General features: G+C 33.1%; 3 protein-coding genes across 6 annotated transcripts; 2 read left to right on the plus strand and 1 right to left on the minus strand.

Annotated features, from left to right (window-relative positions):
* Positions 1–93: 93 nt before the first annotated feature.
* Positions 94–12,021, plus strand: LOC106361491 (wax ester synthase/diacylglycerol acyltransferase 5-like). The gene is made up of 9 exons (XM_013801246.2): positions 94–3,609; positions 3,738–3,958; positions 4,174–6,342; positions 7,220–7,816; positions 7,944–8,010; positions 8,097–8,179; positions 8,292–8,501; positions 8,905–9,042; positions 9,132–12,021. Exons 3-9 carry the CDS (start codon positions 6,112–6,114, stop codon positions 9,288–9,290), a joined length of 1,485 nt encoding a protein of 494 aa, XP_013656700.1. The 5' UTR covers positions 94–3,609; positions 3,738–3,958; positions 4,174–6,111; the 3' UTR covers positions 9,291–12,021.
* A 195-nt stretch (positions 12,022–12,216) lies between these two features.
* Positions 12,217–14,372, minus strand: LOC106447769 (protein ROOT INITIATION DEFECTIVE 3-like). Its single transcript, XM_048776746.1, has 8 exons — positions 14,097–14,372; positions 13,902–14,015; positions 13,688–13,821; positions 13,444–13,594; positions 13,188–13,375; positions 12,911–13,038; positions 12,577–12,818; positions 12,217–12,482 (listed from the first exon to the last, which is right to left on the minus strand). Exons 1-8 carry the CDS (start codon positions 14,301–14,303, stop codon positions 12,333–12,335), a joined length of 1,314 nt encoding a protein of 437 aa, XP_048632703.1. The 5' UTR covers positions 14,304–14,372; the 3' UTR covers positions 12,217–12,332.
* A 3,425-nt stretch (positions 14,373–17,797) lies between these two features.
* Positions 17,798–21,732, plus strand: LOC106447777 (plastidial pyruvate kinase 4, chloroplastic). Of its 4 annotated transcripts, none has more exons than XM_013889752.3 (5): positions 17,799–18,492; positions 18,817–18,878; positions 19,024–19,412; positions 19,565–21,166; positions 21,256–21,732. In XM_013889752.3, the coding sequence occupies exons 2-5, from the start codon at positions 18,819–18,821 to the stop codon at positions 21,371–21,373; spliced, it is 2,169 nt and encodes a 722-aa protein (XP_013745206.1). In that variant the 5' UTR covers positions 17,799–18,492; positions 18,817–18,818; the 3' UTR covers positions 21,374–21,732. The 4 variants fall into 4 exon arrangements, with proteins under 4 accessions (XP_048632714.1, XP_013745206.1, XP_048632710.1 ...); XM_048776753.1 differs by having other exon boundaries at positions 17,799–18,486; XM_013889747.3 differs by having other exon boundaries at positions 17,802–18,406.
* The last annotated feature ends 1,196 nt before the right edge of the window (positions 21,733–22,928 follow it).

Genomic DNA, 22,928 nt, shown 5'->3' on the forward strand with positions numbered 1-22,928 from the left:
TTTTTTTATAAAATTTATAAATTGAGAAGTCTTCTCGCAGAAGACATACAAAACAACAGAAGATTTACCAGAATTATATCTTAAAAATGCATACTATCTCTTTTTTTGTCATAAAGGGTTGGTTATAATTCAGTAGCCTTTTGAATTATTTTTGCATTTGATGGAATTTAATGTATGTTTTTGCATTTAAAATCAAATTTTGAGTCATTTTTGGCAATTTTCCTTTATTATAATAGATTAGATACATTTTTTTTCTAATACTAAAGTATTTGTAACGATTTGTTCTTTCCAACAGCTTTTTTCTTTACCTCTTTTTTGTTTACTAGGTGATTCACTCGCGCATGCGCGCGGAAATGAATATTTACAAAAAAAAACTAAAGTATAATAATTTGGGTAATATTTTTATTAATTTTAGTTTTTATTTGTTTATATATTTTATGTTAGTTAATTTACAGTTTTAATTTATGAGTTATTTAGTTGCCCTGTTTGATTTTTGAAAAATATTTAGTTTGGCCACGATATTTATTTCTAAGATTGTGATATGGTTTAAATTTTGTATAGTTAATTAATTTTAGTTAATGCTGTTAGTAATGACTGTAATATCATTTATTATTGTTCTAGTTAAATATCTTAATTTCAATAAAATTTAACAAACCTCTATCATTTAACAGTTCATAAATAACGAAATATAATAACTAAGAAAACAAAATTCTGTTTAGGTGTATTATGGATGAAAGTTGTATAACATAAAATAACAATAAGTGGAAAAATTACTGAAGTAAAAATATTTTTTTTGTTGAAACAATCAAATGTTTATTTAGTTAAAAAATAAAAAAATCAATTTAAACTAATTAATATTTATAGACAACATTTTGCGTTGAGTATTATTAATTCCCTTTTTCATCAGTATTAATAATTTTCAGATATGGTTTGATTTCATTCTGGAATCGCTACATATACTTTTCCGTGAGAAAAAATAAGTTTTAAGATAAATGAACCAACTTTCTCCAATAATTGATATTGACTCTTGTTTATGGTCATTGCTAAAACAACATCAAACGGAAATTACCTACGCCACATCCTAAATGAAAATCTTGATAAAGTATTTACGTACATTCATATATTGTAAATAAGGGGAAAATAATATTTACAAATTTTATAATTAACGTATTTTCCTTTTAGTTAAGAAAATATCTAAAATAAGAAAATTGTTTAAATGTATCAGGAAATAAGTAAATTAGAAAAGGAAGCACATGCTTTATTAAATACATTAATAATTTGTATATATGTAACTGATCATGGGTTTCAAATAGAACAAAACTTAGGTTCACCCCTAGGGTGAAGCTCTAAATTCACACGCCTCTTATCAACAATTAAAGTGTTACCTAGATTAATAATAAAATATTAATTTTAAAAAAAAATTAAAATAGTAGAAAACAATAATAACACCAATTTTAATGACGCTAACACCACTAACAAAATCCTAAAACCTAAATTTTAAACCATAAATCTAAACCCTAACCCCTAAACCCAAATCCTATACCCTAAATCCTATACCCAAACTCTAGACTCTAAACCCAAATTCTATACCCTAAACCAAACCGTAAACCCAAACTCTAGACTCTAAACCCAAACCATAGACTCTAAACCCAAACTTTAAACCCTAAAGGAACAACATCAACATTAACCCAAACCTTTAGGGTATAGGGTTTGGGTTTAGGATCCAAAGTTTGGGTTTAGAGTATAGGGTTTGGTTTTAGAGTCTAGGGTTTGGGTTTAGGATTTAGAATCTAGGTTTGGGTTTAGGTTTTTGGGTTTAGGTTTTTGGGTTTAAATTTATAGTTTAGAGTTTAGAATTTAGGGTTTAGGGTTTAGCTAACGGCGTTAATGTCGTTAAAGCTGGCGTCATTATTTTTTTCTATTATTTTAAATTTTTTTGTCAACATAATAATTTTCATTACTTATCTAGATGACAATTTGATTGGTGATAAGAGGTGTGGTGAATTTAAAGGTTCATCCTACGGGATGAACCTAAGTTTTGTTCTTTCAAATATATAAATTTCTTGTATATTTTAATGTTAAAGATATTATTTTTATATAAATTTACCTTTTGATAACATTTTGGTTACAGGAAATTCCTTTATAATAATAATGTAATTACAAAATATTATGAATAATAGGAAATATATTAGTAATACCAATTATAATAGTGAATTCAATTCATTAAAATATCGCAACACTATGAGTGTTAACATGAGTATAACACTATGAGTGATATCGCAATAATAAACTATATCATTTATGTTATTCAAGATTATGTTTCAAAGGAAATATGTTATTTTTAATATCAATATTATTTTTGCGAACTTTCCTTTTTTATGATTTTTTCGTTTTTAAATATTTTTTTTATTTTAACAAATGCTTTATTTGATTATATATGTTATTTGGAAATAATATAAAAAGAAAAAAAATAGAAATAAATTTAGATAAGGCAATAAGCTAAATATTTAATTCATTAAATGTATCACTGTAATCAACCATTGTGAGAAATAACGTGAGCGCGATACGTAAAAAACTGACTTCTCAAATATCTAAACTATACTAAAAGCACAATATAAAGCCCTATGAAGTCCTCCACGTCAGATAGAAAAAACGACTAATAGTAATGCAGCAAACAGCCACGTCATCCGGCATCTTCGATTTATTTTGTTTTGGGCTTAGTTTGTTTTCGGCCTGTTTTTCTGCATCTTATAGACGAGTTTGCGTTTTGTTACGTTTTATTTCGACTGAATATGGGCTTTCTCATTTACATTATATTATAAGCCCAAGAAGCTCATCCGTAAAAGAAGATGACGTCTCCTCTTCGCTTTGTTTTTACGTTTCACTCTAGCAACCCTAGCCATACTGATTCCCTCCCCACTCGATTCAGCTGAGAAAAGGCAGTCGTAATGGCACTCAAGCCTCAATCTCCACTACTTCATCTTCAATGCTTCTTTTCTTCTTCTTCAAGAGATTGTTGATATGTTTGTGTATGGAAGAGGAGCGACCAAGCAGGAGCGTTGCCGAGTTCGTTTCCGTTCACCACAGCCGGTTGTGGATCTGTACCGCCGTGAGCTGTGAGTCAGCGGAGGTGCAGCCCATGTCGCCGCAGTTGTGATTCCGTCAAGCCGAAGTGAGGTCTAGAGCGATGGCAAGCCGCCATGGTCGTTGCTTGCACTACCCATGTCCTTTTCTTCTTCTCTTCTCTCACGTTCTCTTTGTTTCTTCTTCATTCTCACCTTTCTTCTTCTTCTGAGATTGTTGATATGTTTGTGTATGGAAGAGGAGCGACCAAGCAGGAGCGTTGCCGAGTTCGTTTCCGTTCACCACAGCCGGTTGTGGATCTGTACCGCTGTGAGCTGTGAGTCAGCTTCTCTTGCATCTGAGAATGTCTCACGGGTTATTTTTTTGTTCATGGTCAACTCTGATCCAGGGACCTTATCCTGATGGAGTTTTCTGCTTGTGCAATTACGACCACCTTATATTGATGGCCAGTCAGTTCTGAATTCTTTGACAGTGTCAGAACTTAATTCATGTGTTCTCAAATTCCCATCCGCAGTAAAATTCTAAGTCAGTCCCTTCACTTAAATATTTTTTTCTTATATTTTAGTAACTCATATCCGTTTTTAAGAAGGTACCGTGTTGAGATTAATGTATCAGATACGTCAGACTCTGATGTGTTCGCTCCTCTCATACAGACATGGAATTGCACATCCAATTTATACGTCTCAAGGGTCACAAAACCTGAGGGTTTGTGTTAGGAAAGAGTGTGCTAAAAGAAGCTGTTGGATTGGAAAAGGATGACAAGGGAACAAAGGGAGATAGAATCAATGAAGAGAGCCAATTTTAATGGAATAGTTTTGTGGTGACAAAGCCAGGACAGGCTGCTCTCTTGACCAAATTGTGATACACAACAAATGTAAGATTCTGATAATTCTCATGTACTAAATTTTTGTCATCAGGAAGAATGCTTTTCATTACTCATAACAATGACTACACTGAGAAAGATCGTGTAACCCTCAAATTAATATACTTTCCTAATTGCAGGCTTGAGATTTTGTTTCCATTGTAAGCATACCAATAATGGTTTGAAGCAATTTATTAAATTATTAACTACTGATACATTCTCTTCAGTTGTTTCGTGCAGACTATTACGTCAGATGATCAGAGAAACAACAGCTCACATGTGAAAACTGATACAGAGAGAAATGTCTCACCAATGCATTTTTGGAGGCTCCTTTTGCACATACATCTCAACCTTGGCGACTGGTTTCATTCCGCAGCTCCTGCAAATATATTTGTTGTATGGAGTATATTACTATCAATCTTCTTCCCAATGTCTTTATTTTTGAGATTGTTAAACCCCGTTTTAGTAATCTGTGATTCTATTTCATCTCTCGAGATTACTTTGTTTTATGAATGCTTTTCCATATTTAGAGTGAGAGAGATAAGCAAAGTTGTGAAATGTTATTTAGATGACATGTATTTAAATGATTATTAAACTTCTGTATAATTTTATTTTACAATACACTGAAATAGTTTTAGTGTCACTTTTTAGTATTATAGAAAATGTTACTTGGAAACACATGTGATGAATATTACAGAACTTTATCACGTTATTATAGTTTAAAAATGTGATTTCGCCCTAAATCCACTTAACAATACTTATAAGAATGTGATCACTGGTGTAGTCAAAATATTTCTTTGTATGCTTCAGTATATAATAGATGTTATAGTTGCTTACAAGTCATTGAAAAATAAGGATAATTATAAGATTTCAAGATATCATGTTGGTCATAAGCAGTAAATCCAAAATCTAAAAATATTTACAATAACTAAATATATATACAATATATTTTAAAAACTAATCAAAATAATGTAGTGAAATTAGTACTGGTGGTCACAATACCATTAAAATTATTTAAACTAATTCATAAAGATATAAATTATTCAAAGTTTCAAATGGAAATGAAAAAAAATACAAAATCACATCATACCATATATAAGATCAAAATAGGTGACATGAGAAAAAAATAACAACAAATTACGTTGACAAAAAAAACCAACAACAAATTAAATTACTCCCCTCTGTTAGTTATCAAAGTCCATTTTTATTTTATAAGTGTAAACATATTCTAATATCGAAAGATATGTGGTATAATATAAGAAATAGCAAATTATCTTCTAAATTTATTGGAAGAAACAAATCAAATAGTAAATGAACTATTTAGTTAAAACTGCTTAAAATACCAAAAAAAAAAGAAATATGCAAAATAAATTCAAGTTCATACAAAATATTTTATATAGTAATAAGATAAAAATTAAAAATTAAGATATACAAACCGCACATAGCATCATTTACCAAAATAATATAACAACAGTTGAATTCACTAACATCAACCATAACCATTCTTTTAAAATGAGAGACACTACTCTTTACGTATAAAAAGAGTTAAAATAAAATTTCACTAGAAATTAACATCTTACAATAAAAATACGCAAGTTTAATTCAATTTAATAATATTATAGGAAAAATCCGGGCGTAGCCCGGACAAATCCTCTAGTTATTATAGAGATACAAAATGAATCAGCAGTAATTAACCAATTAATTCTTATAATGCATGATTATGTGTTAGTTTGATGAATTCAAACATGATTTAATTATGAATTTCAAATTATATCCACATAAAAATGTAATCTAAAATATAATATTTTCTAACAATGTACAAGTACAGCTATCCCCTTATTATCATAAGATTCTCTGGATTTCTTGATTTTTAGAACACATAATCTTAACCAACCTCATGTAAACCTACAGTTCCATGAATTTTCCTCTCTTTTTTGTCGATATCCATGCATATAAGAATAACTTACTCATATAGTCGTATCTGTTACATGAATATAACATAAAGAATAATACATTAATGGAAAGTTTTTTTCAATGGAAAGTTAGGACCGACAAGAATACTGAAAATGAAATTTCCAAAATTCAAATGCACAACACGGCCGAATAAAAATCATATATAGTGGAATTCTAAAGAGAAATAGAGAACAAAGGTTGAAAACAAAACTATGGAGATTAGGACACGACGAGGACGTCCGCACATACCTGAGATAAGAGTGGAAAAGAAGGAAGAAGAGGAGGAGCAACCGCTTAGCCCGGCTGCGCGTCTGTTTCACGCGCCGGAATTTAACTGCAACATCATATCGGTGGTTGGTTTGAAGAGCAAGATCAAACCAGCTGTGATTATCGATGGAATAAAGCAAACTTTGATTAGACATCCTCGTTTCTCCTGCAAACTGGTTAGTCCCATTCTTTCATACTTATGATATGATACCCTATGTCTATTATCAGTATATATAAAATGTTTTCTCAATGTTTTTTGCGGGTTAAACTGTAACTACTATTTAACTAAACAGACATACAATTGGGGTGTTGACAAAACAATATACAGAAGTAAAACTGGGCAATTATTTTTCTTCGATGTTTAAACTGTTTTTCATTTTTTAATGAGTGGTTTTCATTGGATGTTGAAGTGTGATTGAGGACCGTTTCTCTTTGTTAACTATGAATTTCTCATACGTACCATGTCACCATTTATGCGTTTTAATATTATTATTTTCATCAAACGACTGATATATTACTAAGTTTGAGATTGTCTAAAAAAATAGCTTAGAATAATCAATATAATATATGCGTTTTAATAAAACCAAACTATATATGTATGAAATGGATTGACGTCAGGTCCTAATTGATTTTGATATAAAACCACACTCATACTGATTAGTCATATGGCCTAGGAAGGTAAAACCCGGGGAAAAACAAGAAGTAAGAGTTAGATTTGCAAACAGTGAGAGGAAAGAAATCCTAAGTAGCAGTTATATATTTTAGTCAAAATAATATATATTTGAAGATTATATTCCAAAGTGGGGACAATATTGTTCCATTTTTGCAACGAAAAAGACTAGAAAAATCTATCGGAAGCTTCCTTTTGTTTTTCTGGAACACAGAGTTCCTTTTGTTAGACAAATTTATTTTCTTGAAATATCTAAAAACTGTTCGATATTTATTTCAGAAAACCATTGATTTTATCTTTTGCAAATATATATGTATCAATATCCGGGAAACCCCATTGTCTTTTGTTGTTAACATTTTTATTGAAATATTTTTTTATTAAAGGTGGAAAGTGGTAACAACCAAAGACGAGAACAAAAATGGGTTCAGACAAAGGTGGTGGCAGAGGATCATGTCGTCATTCCCAAAATCGATATGCATAACATAGAGAACGCAAACGCAGACGCTTTCCTAGATAGCTACGTCTCTGACCTAACTACGATCCCGTTAGACACTTCCAAACCATTATGGGAAGTTCACTTACTCGACTTAAGAACGTCAGACGCTGAAAACGTGGCCATTTTGAAGATCCATCACTCTGTTGGCGATGGTATGTCTCTGATGTCTCTAGTCCTTGCTTGTACACGTAAAACATCGAATCCCGATGAGCTACCGAGTCTACCGAATCAAAAAAGTTCACTGTCTGGATCAAGGAGTTATTCCCGGTTATTCTGGCTGGTTATGGCTCTATGGTCGGTGGCTATGTTGGTTTTGAATACTGTTTGTGATGCTCTGGAGTTTATTGCTACGACAATGTTCCTTAAGGACACTGAAACACCGATCAAAGGCAATTTCCGGTTAAGTACGAGTAAGCGGATGTGTTGTGTTCATCGTACCGTAAGTTTTGACGACCTAAAGCTAATCAAGAACGCCATGCAAATGGTAACAATTTTTCGTGAATTTATTTCTTGTCAACAGCAATTTTTACCTTAAAAATAAATAGTATATAAGTTGCACAAGAGGTGTGACATGATATATGATATTCGATTGATTGTACCCCTTTTTGTAGACTGTCAACGATGTTATACTTGGAGTATCTCAGGCTGGTCTCTCGCAATATTTGAAGAGAAGATATGGTAAATATTTATGAATTACTGCTAACGTAAATAAATTTTAATATCAACGCCATATATGTAAGGATTTAAAGTTTTTTAAAATATAGGAGAACAGGAAGAACCAATGCCTAAAGGAATAAGGCTAAGGGCAGCTCTGCTCGTAAACATACGACCGGCTACTGGAATCCAGGCAAATTAACGTCATTTAATTTTTACAAAAGACAAACCTCATTTAATCACAAAATATATAAATTTCACATGTTTATTTATTTTATTTAAAACAAAATTTTATAAAAGAACAGGATTTAGCTGACATAATGGAAAATGGATCAAACTGTACATGGGGAAATTGGATCGGCTACATAATCTTTCCGTTCTCTATTTCACTCTGCGATGACCCATTGGAACATCTCCGACGAGCCAAGTTCATAATCGACAGGAAGAAGAACTCGTTTGAAGCCCTGCTAACGTTCATTGTTGGTAATTTCATTCTAAAATCGTTTGGGGTTCAGGTACATTCTTCATTATATTTAGCTTAAAATTAACAGTGTTCAGATATTACTGTTCCATTAAATCTAACCAAAAAACCAACGAAGAATTGTTGAGTTAAAGTTCAAAAAAAAAAAAAAAAAGAATTGTTGAGTTGCTAACAGTTTTAGATAACCTAGTATGCGTCTAATGGATAAAAAGGTTCAAGTTTCATTAGGAAAATTGCTCTCCCAAAAGATTAATTTAACATACCTATAGATCCAGAAACTCCATATCATTTATAAAAAAAAATCCAACAAAAAAAATTCATATAGTCATTTAATAAAAACTCCATCAAATCAAAATAAATTTAAAGCTGACCATTCATTTAATCCTGCTAGTTAGTAAATGTATAATCCAGTATTTCAAATATTTAAATGAATGCAGAGGGCAGCAAATATACTAAAGAGAGCATTGTCAAACACAACGATGTCATTTTCAAACATGGTTGGTCCGATTGAAGAAATCAGCTTCTATGGCCATCCCGTCACGTACATGGCCCCAAGTGTGTATGGTCATCCCCATGTAAGCTTCTAGACCAGTATATTTCATGTTATCATTTTTTTGTATTCAGTGATTAAGAGTTAATGATCTCATGACTTGTCTTTGATCAGGCATTGACAATGCATTTTCAAAGTTATATGAACAAGATGACCGTTTCTTTAACAGTTGATCCAACAGTCATTAGTGATCCTCATCGGCTATGTGATGATTGGGAGGAATCTCTAAGAAGCATCAAAGCTGCTGTCCAAGAAAAAAGTTGTACTCATTAGATTGAGCTATTTCTTCTTTTATTTTGAGAAAAAAAAAATTAAAAGAGAGACAAAGAAAGTATAAAAATGAATAATTTTTATATTAACATATGTTGAAATTTTGTATAAAGGAATCAGAGAATATAATTTATCATAATTATGTAAACTAACAAAAAAACTTACATGAATAATTCAACATAGTTCAGATAGAACAGTTAAACATAAAATCTTGGTAGAGCGGTTCAATTATTTGGTGCAACCGTGCAAGTAGTGATCAATATGATGTAAATACGTCTAACATAATTCTCATATAATGCATTATTGTCGGTTATCAAAATCTATATGATAATGAGAGAGTTACTTTCTGTTGAAGGCGGCACATTAGCATCACGTGGATCTCACTTTAAAAGATGTAAAGAGATATAAAACCCATAATTTGAATTCGGGTTATTCAAATAAAAACACTAATATTTATACCACTGAACTAAAGGATAATTTGTACATTGATAGCCGAAACTAATATATATTTATGAAGATCGGAAACTATTGTTTCTTCGACTTCCTCTGAGGACCGGACTTACAAGTGTATTATGAGTTTCATTTTTAAATGACATCACGTTATATGAAGAAAAAAGCTCAAGTTTGCAACAATTATAGTTTTCCCATATTGTAGACCGTCGTCGTTTAACATGAATTAGAGTTCTTTTCATCATTATCTCAGACATGTTTGAGTTACAGAGTTGTGCCGTGTGTCTGTTCATAATCTACTTTTTCACTGGTGAACTCTTCATCTCCCCATCTTAAATCGTTTGATCATAAATTGTCTTGATTTGTAGTCCTTCTGTAAACCTTATATATATATATGATTCTTATCTTTGATGAACCCATTATGCATCCACAAAACTCATTGATTCCTCTTACCTTTAGCCATCTTCTAGAAAATATCTCTCTCTGCCTCTCCAGTTCCTCAAACCGGCGTTCCCGGCGTCTGTCACTCAACCTTCGAGTCTCTTCGTCTTGTTCATGGTAGTTAGAGCATAGCCGCTGACCTCCTCCGCTTCTGAGATTCCCTGAACTTCAAGAAAAACAGTGAGTTTATGGGAATCACGGTTCTCTTCCTTGATGAAAATATAAGTTAATCTTCGATCTATCACACTTATTTAACATAACTGTTCTTAACTGATTTCATGATTCTTGTTGAATAATATTATTTTCAGATTTCGTGATTCATGGGTTTATTCCCGCCAAACATGCTAATCATTACATACCATCTTTGAAAGCTAGTTCCATTGTGAAAGTCGTTCGTTTTGAGGTTGCTAGGTGCTCACATGTACAAAATAACTGATCATGCATTTCTCATTCGTTTCATCCCACCAACCATTATTAATAAAGTCATCATGGGTACTCCTGAGATCAATTTCCAGTCCTGATTAGACTGTTCGACAATTTCCAAGTGATTGCGAACATAAACCTAGACCTCCCAGATATATTATCATATTGCATCTGGATTTATATTATGTTTCGATATCATAACTGATATTTAAACTCGCAGATGTGGTTGTACAAATCCGTTTTGTCTATACTGTGCTAACATCAATGATCAAAAATATTTCCTACCCAAAATCAGTGGTCGTCTATTTATCTCTCTTACTTATCAAACTAGTTTTACACAAACCTTTATTTTACAGCTTTAAAAAAACTACAACAACCGAAACAATCAAAACACCAAAACTAGAATCCAAAAAAAAAAAAGACGAATCACCTCTTTTTTTTGTCTAATCTTACAAATAAACTTCAAAACAAATATACCAAATCAATCACCTCAACTAAAACTCAACTACATATACATCGAATCAGCTAAAAAAATACAAACTACACGGGCAATTATTTAACAATTACAAACTTACTTTCGCATATGTTTACGAAGAAGACGAAGATGACAACCAAGATCATTGAAATTACCTAAACGAAAAAACAGAGTAAGTTACAAACTCTGATAAATACAACTAACAACGATTTGTTTACATATTACCCATCAAATAAAAGAAAAACAAACACATGCACACCAAGAGATACAAGAGAATCCCGACATACACAAATGCGGTAACGACATCTCTACCTGCTCACTCTTTTTGTCTTATGAAAATAGCTTACATGCCATGCAATTATCTTCTTATGAGAAATACATAAATTCGTTTAAGACCCATTTAAACCCAAATACTCAGAATTGTCACATTTTATAGTTATTTCTACAAGTCTTCATGTATTTGTTTTAAATGTCCGGTAAAAGCAACAAGTTTAAAAAAAAAACATATAACAAACATAATAAGAATAATAAAAATTATTACTTAATCCACACAATTTACACAACTAAACTGAGGAAAAGATATCCAGAATATGTACTCTCAACAGTACAAAGAAACAAATTAAAAAGACAAACAAACAATAAATCTTAGTGACACAGCAAACAACACCATGAACTATATCAATCACATTACTAACACAGTTTAGACATTCATAAGTGGAGAAAAGTACCTATACAGTTCATCATCAAAACTCTAACCCTATAAATCTATAACAATAAAAAAACTTGGAAAATAATGATCTAATCCAAAACGCAAAATTTACAACTACAATAATCCTAGTAAATATTGAGATGAAACAAAAACCCTTTCTACAACTCCGCGTTTGTGAGGAGGCAATGCCCCTAGTAGTTAATAATAATAATTCTCGTAGTTTTGTACTCCAATAAGTATAATCTTGGTTGAACTGATTTTTTGGTATACCATTGATTCATTTTCATAACTTCCATTTTCATTCTCATGTGTTTGACTAAATACGACCGGAAAGTGTTTGCATCAGTCCACGAATACATCGTTAAATACTTGTTTTTAACAAATTTGAAAATTCAAAAAAAGTCTTGTTACACTCCAATTATAATATATGATGCTGTGAAGAGAAATTTGACATTAATAAAACCATACTTGAAATGCTATTCAAAGTAAAATATGTTTCAAATTCAATATAAAAATGTTCAGAAACAATAACAATAGATCAAAGCTTTTAACTGGAACTGCCGTTTAGCTCTTCCTCCATAACCACCTGGAGCAAGTTCTCATAATTCTTCTGCCATTGATCATTCATCTGTAGAGATTTCTTGTACTCAAGTTTCAATCTTTCCATCTCGATCTCCGTTGCTGCAGAGCCTTGTTGCTGACACCAACCAAGAACAAATAGAGAGTTGTGAAAAACAGAGTTTCCAGAGAAAAAAAGTGTAGGTTTTTATCGAGACAGAGGTGACACAAACCTGAAGTTCTCTAACTTGCTCGTTGATAAGGTCGGCACTGTGGTAAGAGGAGTAAACAGGAACATCAGAAAGTGGCGGCGGGTCGACGATAACTATACCATCCATAGTATTGTCTCCTGATCTTTCGTATTTTTCCAAAGGAGGAGGTGGTAATGACGACCCATTTCTTTTCCATGAAGATTGTGCTTTGTTGGAATTACCAACAACCGTTCTTCTAACAACTTGAATGTTGTTCACAGGTCCTGTAAGGCAAAGCAACAAGGGTTAGCTGATAATCATTTTGCATAAGTAGAACTTAAAAACAGAAGAAGATAGATGCTAAAGAAAAGATTACCTTTTCCATGGCTGAATGTACGAACAAGGCGACGTGATTTGGGATCCCAAACGCAAATCACACCATCTTCTGACCCAGAAATCAAAAGGTTTCCGTCTGCGCAATACGCTAAGCAAGTAACAGCTTTGCTGAAACAAAAAAAAAAAATCTTATGATCAAGAACTACTACAAGCTAATAATGCTCATAAAACATCTCATAAAAACCATACTAGAGGTTGAAAACGACTACAACATAATCATATGATTTACAAGATGCATTCAAAGAAGCAGACGGTACCCTTGTTCAGACACAGAACCAAGACTTTGTGTGGCATAGTCACTTGAGGAATTCATGGCACCAACGTAAATTTTGCTATCTACACTAGCAGCATAGAAAATAGAGCCGCCAGGGTCTAATGCAAGTGCATTGATGGCTGCAGGAAAGATGATGTTTCTCAACAATTTCCCCTTGGACAAGCTCCAAACCTAACCAAAGGCCGTGAATAAGAGAAGCGCATTAAACAAAATGCATATATAGATAATTACTAGAGTACCTTGCAAGTCCCATCTCCTGAAGCAGAAACTATAAAAGCATTGCAGCCACCATAGTCAATGACAATGTCGGTTACAGAAGTTGTATGCTCATTAAAATCGTGTTCATAGAGAGTGCTCCCTTGCTGCTGCCTCTGGAGATCATCAAACAGCCTAACTAACAAGCAAGAGTCAAAACAAAGGCAGGCAATAATTAATACCTTTATACTACTTTTAAAAAAAAAAAACAGAGGAATAAGGTTTAACCTTAAAAGAGACCAGACTCGAACAGAGCCATCTTCAGACCCGGAAACCAACAAAGAATCGTCTCCAGAGAAGACCAAGCATGTAACTGAACGGTAATGCGCATGCCACTTCTTAAGCAGCTTCCCACTGGCAACCTAATCTCACCAGTTACCACTATCAAACTAGGCTTCATCACAAATCAAATCAAAAATAAAGGGAGATTTGTTGTCGTTACCTCCCAAAGAAAGATATCACCAGAGGCTCCACCACCGACGATGTAAGTTCCTTCACTGTTAGCTGCAAGAGCCTTTACTGACTCCACAGGAAAGCTCTTCACCTCTACTTGAGGCTACAATTAAAAAGAACATCTTTTTTTTTCAATCTCAAAAGAGAGTGACAATTAAGTTGGCAGATAACGAGAGGGACGAACCTTATTCCAAGACCAGAAGAAAATCGAGCCAGAGGAACCGGATGCGTTACGGAGCTGAGAGGCGGCGAGGAATTTTTCTCCGACGGCGGTGAGGCCGTGAGCGGGAGAGGCGCACTGCTTGAATCGGAGCTGCTCCGTTCCGGTTTTGATATCCCAGCTTCCGATACCGCCGTCGATTGACGAGGAAGCAATGACAGAAATCTCCATGCCTATTCAGAGAAAGAGGGAAGATTGAAGCTTCTTCTTTTTTGTGTGTGTGTGTGTGGGTTTATGATATCGATTAGGGTTTATAAAATCTGTATTTCAATTAGAATAGAATAATAGTTTTGCGGAGTTTAAGCATTTCCAGTAAAAATAAAGGGCTATAATGTAAATGCCAAACAGTTATCATTATACGTTCACACAACGCGTGTCCTATCCAGGGCGGTGCCTGACTACTGTAGGCTGACCCTTGGGTCCTGATAGAGAAAAACGGCTTATTCATGCACGGATTAAGACTAAAAAAATACATACCCAAATTATATTAACATACCAATACATTTCTAAAGTAATTAAGAATTTGAATTGCATATTAAAACTTATTATTAATAAGATCAACTTGATGCTTTTAATTATTTGAGGCACTTTATAAAAAATAAAATGATAAGTACTAAAATATAATAATTTAAAAAATAATTCAATATATTTTAGAATAGAATGACATGTATCAGTTACGACGCATATTTTAGTTATTTATTATGAATTTAGGTATGAAATTCAAATTTATATTTAGTTTAGAAATGTTTTTGCACGTTTATATAGTTTAGGTATGTATTTTCGTAGTTTAGTCATGAATAAGCCATTTTCTAGGCCTTGATGTGTATAAATATTTTAAGGACCAGTTTTTTACCAAAATGTAGTTAGTTCTACTGGTGTTTCTCCAATTCTAATCTATAAATAGTTTGGGGTTCGATTCTTTTCTCCATAAATTCCAAAGGTTTTTCAAAATAAGTAATTGAAGAGCCAAAAATATATTTTGTGCTTGAGGGCTCACAAAAGTCAGGCACATCCTTGATCCTATCTTTGACGTCTGTCCTTGGGAAATCAATTGCTCCCGAGTCAATAAGCTAGGATTCGCGATTTACGTTGAGCGTAATTTACTTGACATGTACTGAAATGTTCTGTGGATGGTTCGGTAGACGATTGCAGAAAAGTGTTACATAGAATACACAACCATATATAGTGTTGTAACTATAAATGCAATAAATATAGCACGAGCAGAAGCACATTACTGATACGGATCTCATTCTTGGCAAGCTAGAGAAGAGGATGATGAGGCAGAGAGAAAGAAGTTATTGTTTCAGCACTGCAAGGGAATTGTGATTAAATTTGGGCTTCTAAGTGAATGGAAATAGAAACCGGTTAGGGTGTTGAAGAAGAACTTATTTGGACTGAGTTCTAAAAAAAAAGAGGAACAACTTATGTTGGACTCAACAGTTGGGTATTTAGTTTAGTTTCAGATAAGAACTATCCAGTTTCAAATTTATCAGATAAGTATATTTTATACCCATGTAGGAATTGGTAGTAGTTTGGTTAGATTTTTTAGGAATCATTCTTTAAAAGGGCGGAAATATTTACAAGTTTTTAAAAATTTAATTTTTATATTTGTATTTTTTATAATTATATTGTGTTAGGCATGGGCATCTTGATCCTCAGGTCCGAACACGGATCGGATCCAAGACCTTTGGGTCTTGAAAATTTGAACCCATATAAGTATTTATAATGTTTTGGGTCCGTTCTGAATCGGTCTTGTCGGATTCGGGTCAGTTTGGAATGATAATTTTAATACCGATAAAATAATTTAATCTTTAAAACAAAATAAGTAAAGTGGGTCAAAATTATACAATAATTAATTTTATTTTAAAAAATAATTACTAAAGAATCAAAAATTTAATCATAAAAAATAAATTTTAATCTCAATATTTTTGGATAATATTGCAAACATGTAACCATTTAAAATTAATATCAATTTTTTTGTGTAACCCCTTCCCCTTTCAACCTATTTGTTTAAATTTGAATGCACCATTGTTATTTAGGTTCATAAAATATTTGACAGAAAACAATTTTATTTTAAGTAAAAATTATACCATGATCAAATAATTTTGAAGACAGTAAAATTGTCACGTGCTTACGTTAAGCACGGGCATTGATACTAGCATATTGATAAAGTGAAAAATTATAAGTTAATCGAAATAGGCCAGTGGCAAAATAGGTGTACGCTTACATTCATAACCCAAATGTGAACATCATGTGTGTCAGTTGCTGTATAATTCCAGATTTTAAGACATGGATATCAGTTAAATCGGATAACTAATCGATTATAAGTAAAACCAGAACCAAACCAATAGCCACAATTCCTCACAATAAGCACTGATGGATATAAAGCTTAAATCCGAAATAAGATCCCAAATGCTCATTTTGAATTGGTTCTAGATCTGCTATTTGATTCTAGTTTTAAGACCACATGCAATAAACCAGTTGAAACATTTATTCAACTATTGAATAAAACAATGGTAGTGTTAAAAAAAATATATGGATTAGTTTTAGTTGAACATATTCAATTAACTAAAAAAATCATGAAAATGAGATTCACATGAAAGATATTGGACCAATCAAACTCAATCAGTGTCTTTCACGCTCTCAGAAAGAGAGTGAGGAGTTGGAAATTATATTTCTTTTAAACATATTTTTTTTTTAAAATTCTAATTGGTTGTTAAATTTATTAAGATTCTTTTCACTCTATTTGTGTCAAATGAATTATTTTATAGTTAATATTCTTTTTAAAAAGTTGTTTACATCATAATTCATTATTTTCATCATCTATAAAAAGATATTTTGTTTATTTAATTTGGACACATAAATTTTTAAAAATTAAAAAATTAAATGATTATGTGAAAAATAAGATATAGATTTTAAAAATGTAAAAATAGTCCGTTGAATAATAAAACCATTGTGCATGGCTAATATTCATGCCTAAACTTACGGGTATGTGGAGATTGCCATAACGCGATAAAGTATATAGCAACGGTCTCTGGCAGAGAGATTTGAATCTTTTTTATCATTATAAAGATGGTAAATAGTTCATTTAGTGACTATTGGCTGTCTTGAAAACAAACAATAGAAAGTCTAAGGTATTGCAATGGACTAATAATCACACCATCTATATTTCCTTACCTTTGAATTGATTCATCCTTGCACTTAAAGAAAGAGAAGGATGGAGATATCAAGACATGGAAGAAAACAGTTGAGCTTTCTCTCTCTTCTATTCTCTCTAAAAGTTAAAACTTGTTAAACAGTGTTCTCTCCCGCAGCTGGTGGCGTGTGAACGCGCGTGTCGCCACTGAAGATCTCTCCCTACCCTTAAATCTATGGTTTTCTTTTGCTGCTTCTCGATCTCCAACACCCTTTCCAATATGTTTGTGGTTCTGGTTTTAAGGTTTTTCTCGGGCGTGTCTCTGCTCGCAAAGGATTCGTCTCAAGTGTTGATTCCGCTTACTCTGGCATTGTGGCAAGGTCGTCAGTGTGGTGGTTTATGGTAGCAGTCGGCTCTTAGGGTTTTGAGAGAATCAATTTCTTTTTCGATCTTTTTGGGTTCTTCGTGATTGAAAGTGGTAAAGGATGGTTTTGTCGTCCTAGCTCAGTGGCGAAGATTTGTTTCATCGGGTGGTTATGTTGGTTCTATGGATTCGTTCTACGGATGTTCTTTGGTGTTGGCGAGGACTTCTTCTTATTCTCTGAAATCAGGGAATCACCAAGAGGCAAGTTTCATGGTATTTGTTTTTGAATTGGGTTAACAAAAATTTAAACTTCAAAAAAAAACAAGAATTGAATTGTTTCTGATTTTTGAACGACAGAATTATATCGGTTTAATTAAAGAAAAAAACCCTTAAATATTTCGGCTATTTGATAAGGGCCTAACGTGAAAACTTTCCACAAATATAATTACCCAATGGAGAACCTTCTAGAGACTTGTTATGAAACGGACCTGTTATACCGTCGATAGAGAAAACGCCGTCGTCTCGGATGGACCTTTCAGACTCCGGGTCACTAGATACCGAGAGATGTGGGTCTTGTAGAATCTGGCACGCGCAAGCCACACTCCCTTTTTATCCTTAACCACATATTTTTTTGTCTTTCTAAATCGTCATCCTTGTTCTTCGTTTCGTGAGAGTCTACAAATCTGAGTTGTCCGCTTCTTCATCATTTCTCTAGAAGACGAGCGAAAATATTATCTAGATTAACCTAACCGCCTTCTCCTCCATAATACAAAGGTGCTTCTCTCATTCGCTGATCATCATCTCGTGAATATTCTCCGACAATTAGTTTCTGTTACATCGAAAAATCCGACCAGGTTGAGGTTGATATCAAACTCGAGAAATATTCTCAGACTGTCGTATGGGTTATGCGCCTATAATATAATAATCAAAGAAAAGGAAATATTCCTTAATTCCATATTTCTATATTGTGTCAGCTTTGAATCTTTTTGGTTCTGTAAGATTGTTCACAATAAACCCTAGACAAATCTCTTTTCGATTTTTCTATTCATCTAAATTCGTAACGCCTAGGTTTTCATTGACGGTATCTGCTTGGTTCTGTGTTCTACTAGTTTAATCTCTTCTCAGTTTTTTTTTTTTAATAATCTCGAGATTGATCAGTTTTGTTATATGTTTTTTTGTGACAGATATGACTTCGTATATGAGTTCTGCTCCTTCAGTCACAAATCTCTGGACAACACCTAACAACGTGAGAGTTACATCTCTCATGTCAAAGCTCATAATTATATTTTTCTTGTCTATAGCTTTTAAGTCACTTTCATATTACCTTCTCTTGTGCTAATATCTGTTTGTTAATTTTCTTTCACTCTTTTATGTTTCGTTCCGTTTCACAGGTGATCCAATTAGCTGATATGGTATCCACTGAATCATACCACTTGTTGAGTGGGAAGAAGACTCTTATCTTCTCCCTCAGGCCTACCAAGAGTTTTCCACTATCACTTACTCAGATGAAGATCAGAGTTCCGAGAACCTTAGCTTTTGCCTCAGCGAAAGGGAAAGGCAAAGCTGAAAGCGGAGTGGAGGCGGCTATCGTTGGTGATAATAATACCTCCACAGAACGTAACTGGAGTTTCGACTTTCCAGAGTCCAAAGCTGAGTTTTGTCTTGTAGACTCAGAGGCATGCCAAAACCTGTCTAGTCTTCTTGAAAAACTCAATGCTCTTCGCTCACATCTACTAGCAGCAGAGAAGTGGAACGCTTCTAGACTTCAGTCATGTGACAGGTCCGTTTGACATTTTTTATATATTAAAACTCGTTTTCACATATAAATATTAAAACTCTCTGCATTGTTATCAAGGCAACATCTATCTCTCTGCATTGCTTATTATTTGGCTTTTGCTATGTTGCCTGATTCCTAATACTCTTTTGTTGCAGCAAATATCTACAATGTGCTACAAACTTAATCCATTATATGGCTTTGAGGTCATTGGACACTGAGCAGCTCAACAGTTATCTTGCTTCTCTTGGTCTGTCAAGTTTAGACAACAACAACAATCTGTCTGTTCTCTCCAACCTTGACGCAACCATTAATCTGTTGATGAAGTCTCCCATGGAATCTTGGAAGCAGCAGAAGGGTAATAAGATTATTGAGAAGAATGATAAAGGAAGGGTATTATCATCATATAAAGAGTCATTACTTGGTAAGCTTCGTGAGGGGAAAAGAACTCATATCATGGTAACCGTTGGTAAAGAAGCAACCGAGAGTGAAACTTTTATAACAGACATTCTTAAGGCTGGCGCTTCGGTTATCCGTATAAACTGTGCACATGGAGACCCCACCATTTGGGGTGAGATCATCAAAAGGGTAAGAAGAACCTCTCAGATGCTTGAGATGCCATGCCGCGTTCTTATGGATTTAGCTGGACCAAAACTGAGAACTGGCACCTTAAAACCTGGTCCATGCGTGATGAAAGTTTCACCCAAGAAAGATGCTTACGGAAACGTGGCTTCTCCTGCTATTGTATGGCTCTCTGTAACAGGAACAGAACCTCCTCCTCACCTTTCCCCTGACGCTACTATATTCGTACAAGACCAGGAGTTTCTTGCTGGTCTCCAAATTGGTGATTCTGTAAGACTATATGACGCTAGAGGGAAAAAGAAAAAGCTTAGGATCTCAAAAGAGTTTGATGTTTTCTCCAGTACTGGATTTGTGGCTGAATGTTTTGACACTGCTTATGTTGAGTCTGGAACTGAGTTATGCGTTAAGGGAAATAAAGGGAGACGTTTGCTTGGTGAAGTAGTGGATGTTCCTCCCAAGGAATCTTTTGTAAGGCTCAGAGTGGGTGATTTGCTAGTCATAACCAGAGAAGGATCCTTTGATGAACCTTCTGTAACTGTTCCAGGAGCTCATAGGCTAACTTGTCCTTCAGGTTACTTGTTTGATTCGGTCAAGCCAGGGGAAACCATTGGTTTTGATGACGGCAAAATCTGGGGAACAATCAAAGGAGCTAGCCCTGCAGAGGTGATTGTCTCCATCACTCATGCTGGTCCCAAAGGTACGAAACTAGGATCAGAGAAGTCTATAAACATTCCTCAGAGTGACATCCGTTTCAAAGGCCTGACTTCAAAAGATATCAAAGATCTTCAGTATGTAGCTTCACATGCCGACATGGTTGGCATTTCATTCATACGTGATGTCCAAGATATTACAGTTCTTCGACAAGAGCTCAAGAAAAGGAAACTTAATGATCAGCTTGGTGTTGTTCTCAAGATTGAAACGGAATGTGGGTTTGAGAATCTGCCCTTGATTCTACTAGAGGCGATGAAATGTTTGAATCCTTTAGGAGTTATGATAGCTCGAGGTGATCTTGCGGTTGAATGTGGATGGGAGAGATTAGCTAATATACAGGAAGAGATTTTAGCTATCTGCAAAGTTGCTAGAGTGCCGGTGATTTTGGCTACTCAGGTTCTTGAATCACTTGTCAAATCAGGTGTTCCGAGTAGAGCTGAGATCACAGATGCTGCTAATGGCAGAAGGTGAGAACCTTTTCACCGAAACTAAAAAATAAAACATGATCTTGCTAAATCTTTCTTTGTCTAACTATTGAGTTTGGATATTTTTGCAGGGCGAGCTGTGTGATGTTGAACAAAGGCAAACATATCACTGAAGCTGTTTCGATGTTGGACACTATCCTCCATACCAAGCTTACTTATAAGAAGCTGGACTCTGGAAATCTACATTGATGTGCTTATTACTAGAAAGACAACTTGTAGTTTGGTAGGCCAGTCCATGAACTGGGTGCGTCCGGTTAAGTCCTAGTTGAACATTGCGTCTTCTGCACTCGAACCCGTCGCCTTGGAGTCTTTAGCTGTTATTCTATTCGTATAGTTCTAAAAGAAAGAGATTTTAGTGGGAATCTAATATGTTTTTAGGTTACAAAACAATCATTAGTAATATCAAAAGCTTTTCCCTCTAGTTCGCTTTAGTTTCCCCCTTTCTCCTACAATGAATCCATCCATATTCGTGTTTTTCAAACTATAAACAACTCGGTTAAAACCCGCGCCTTGCGCAGGATGAATGTTGTATATTTAAAATATTTTTACGAATTTAATGTTTTTATATATTATAAAATAATATATAAATACTGGATATATAAAAAGTTAGTACTATTACCTATATAATTAAATTGGTGCGGATATGTAAATAAATTTTATTAATCCAAACAATTATTTTTTATATTTTCTATTGCATATAATTAAATTTAAATAATATATACATAGATATAGAGTATATTTTTAATATTCATATATGTTAAATGATGCATTCTACTCTTTTGTTTTTTTTTTTGATGATTTGTGTATTTTTATAACAAAATATTTAAATCACTAATAACAAAAATTTCATTGTGTAATGTTTAAAAGTTATAGTAATTTATAATTTTAAAATCATTCAATGAAATTTTTAAAATTTAAATATTAAATTGTCAGTATTGGATCAAAACTTTTGTCAAAAAAAATTGTTCAAAAGCCAATTTCAAAATTAAAATATTTATGTATTTTCTATGGTATATAGTTTAATTTAATATATATATATATATATCTTTTAATCTTTATATTTATTAAATGACAATTCCTACTTATATGATTTTATAATCATTTGTTTCTTGTCATAAAAAAAACTTATGGATCACAAAATTTTTAATGTGAGTTTAAAAAAAAATCTAAATAATATGTAGGGAAAATTTTAAATTTTTATTATATGGTTAATGTGATTGTTTAATTTATTTTAATAATTTAAAGTTAAACAAAAATGATAGAGGGTGCACTAATTTGTATCAAAACTTTCTTATTTCAAATCATTAATTGATCATATATACTTTAACCACATTAGGAAATTCTGTAATTTTTATTTAAGGTAATAACTGAGAACAATTAATAATTAATCTATAGTTAGTTTAATAAAAATATTATTATATATTTAAATATACCAACATATTTCTCTAATGATTTTAAGAATCATTGTGGTGATGACACGAGACTACCAAAAAATTTGCAATTCTCCTCTTTTAATATATAGGAGATTATCTCAATCAATATTTTGACATGTTTATTAGGGGTGGGCACTTCGGTTATTTTTTTGGTTTGGGTTCGCTTTGGTTTGGTTAATTTGGTTCTAGAATTTTCCAACTGAAGTAAACCATAATTAGTTTAGTTTGGATCGATTTCGGTTCGGTTTGTATTTGGTTTGGTTTGTATTTGTATTCGGTTTAGTTGGGTTTTCTTGGTTTAATTCTTTTAA

This window comes from Brassica napus, chromosome A1, assembly GCF_020379485.1.
Source record: "Brassica napus cultivar Da-Ae chromosome A1, Da-Ae, whole genome shotgun sequence".
Classification (NCBI taxonomy): Eukaryota; Viridiplantae; Streptophyta; class Magnoliopsida; order Brassicales; family Brassicaceae; genus Brassica; species Brassica napus.

Coding starts and splice junctions, on each gene's coding strand:
- LOC106447769 (XM_048776746.1), bottom strand. CDS start 14,303: ATGGAGATTTCTGTCATTGCTTCCTCGTCAATCGACGGCGGTATCGGA. Junction 13,822..13,901: donor GTGATATCTTTCTTTGGGAG/GTAACGACAACA, acceptor TGGTGAGATTAG/GTTGCCAGTGGGAAGCTGCT. Junction 12,819..12,910: donor TACATTCAGCCATGGAAAAG/GTAATCTTTTCT, acceptor TTTGCCTTACAG/GACCTGTGAACAACATTCAA.
- LOC106361491 (XM_013801246.2), top strand. CDS start 6,112: ATGGAGATTAGGACACGACGAGGACGTCCGCACATACCTGAGATAAGA. Junction 8,011..8,096: donor ATATTTGAAGAGAAGATATG/GTAAATATTTAT, acceptor TTTAAAATATAG/GAGAACAGGAAGAACCAATG. Junction 8,180..8,291: donor GACCGGCTACTGGAATCCAG/GCAAATTAACGT, acceptor ATAAAAGAACAG/GATTTAGCTGACATAATGGA.
- LOC106447777 (XM_013889752.3), top strand. CDS start 18,819: ATGACTTCGTATATGAGTTCTGCTCCTTCAGTCACAAATCTCTGGACA. Junction 18,879..19,023: donor TCTGGACAACACCTAACAAC/GTGAGAGTTACA, acceptor TCCGTTTCACAG/GTGATCCAATTAGCTGATAT. Junction 19,413..19,564: donor AGACTTCAGTCATGTGACAG/GTCCGTTTGACA, acceptor CTTTTGTTGCAG/CAAATATCTACAATGTGCTA.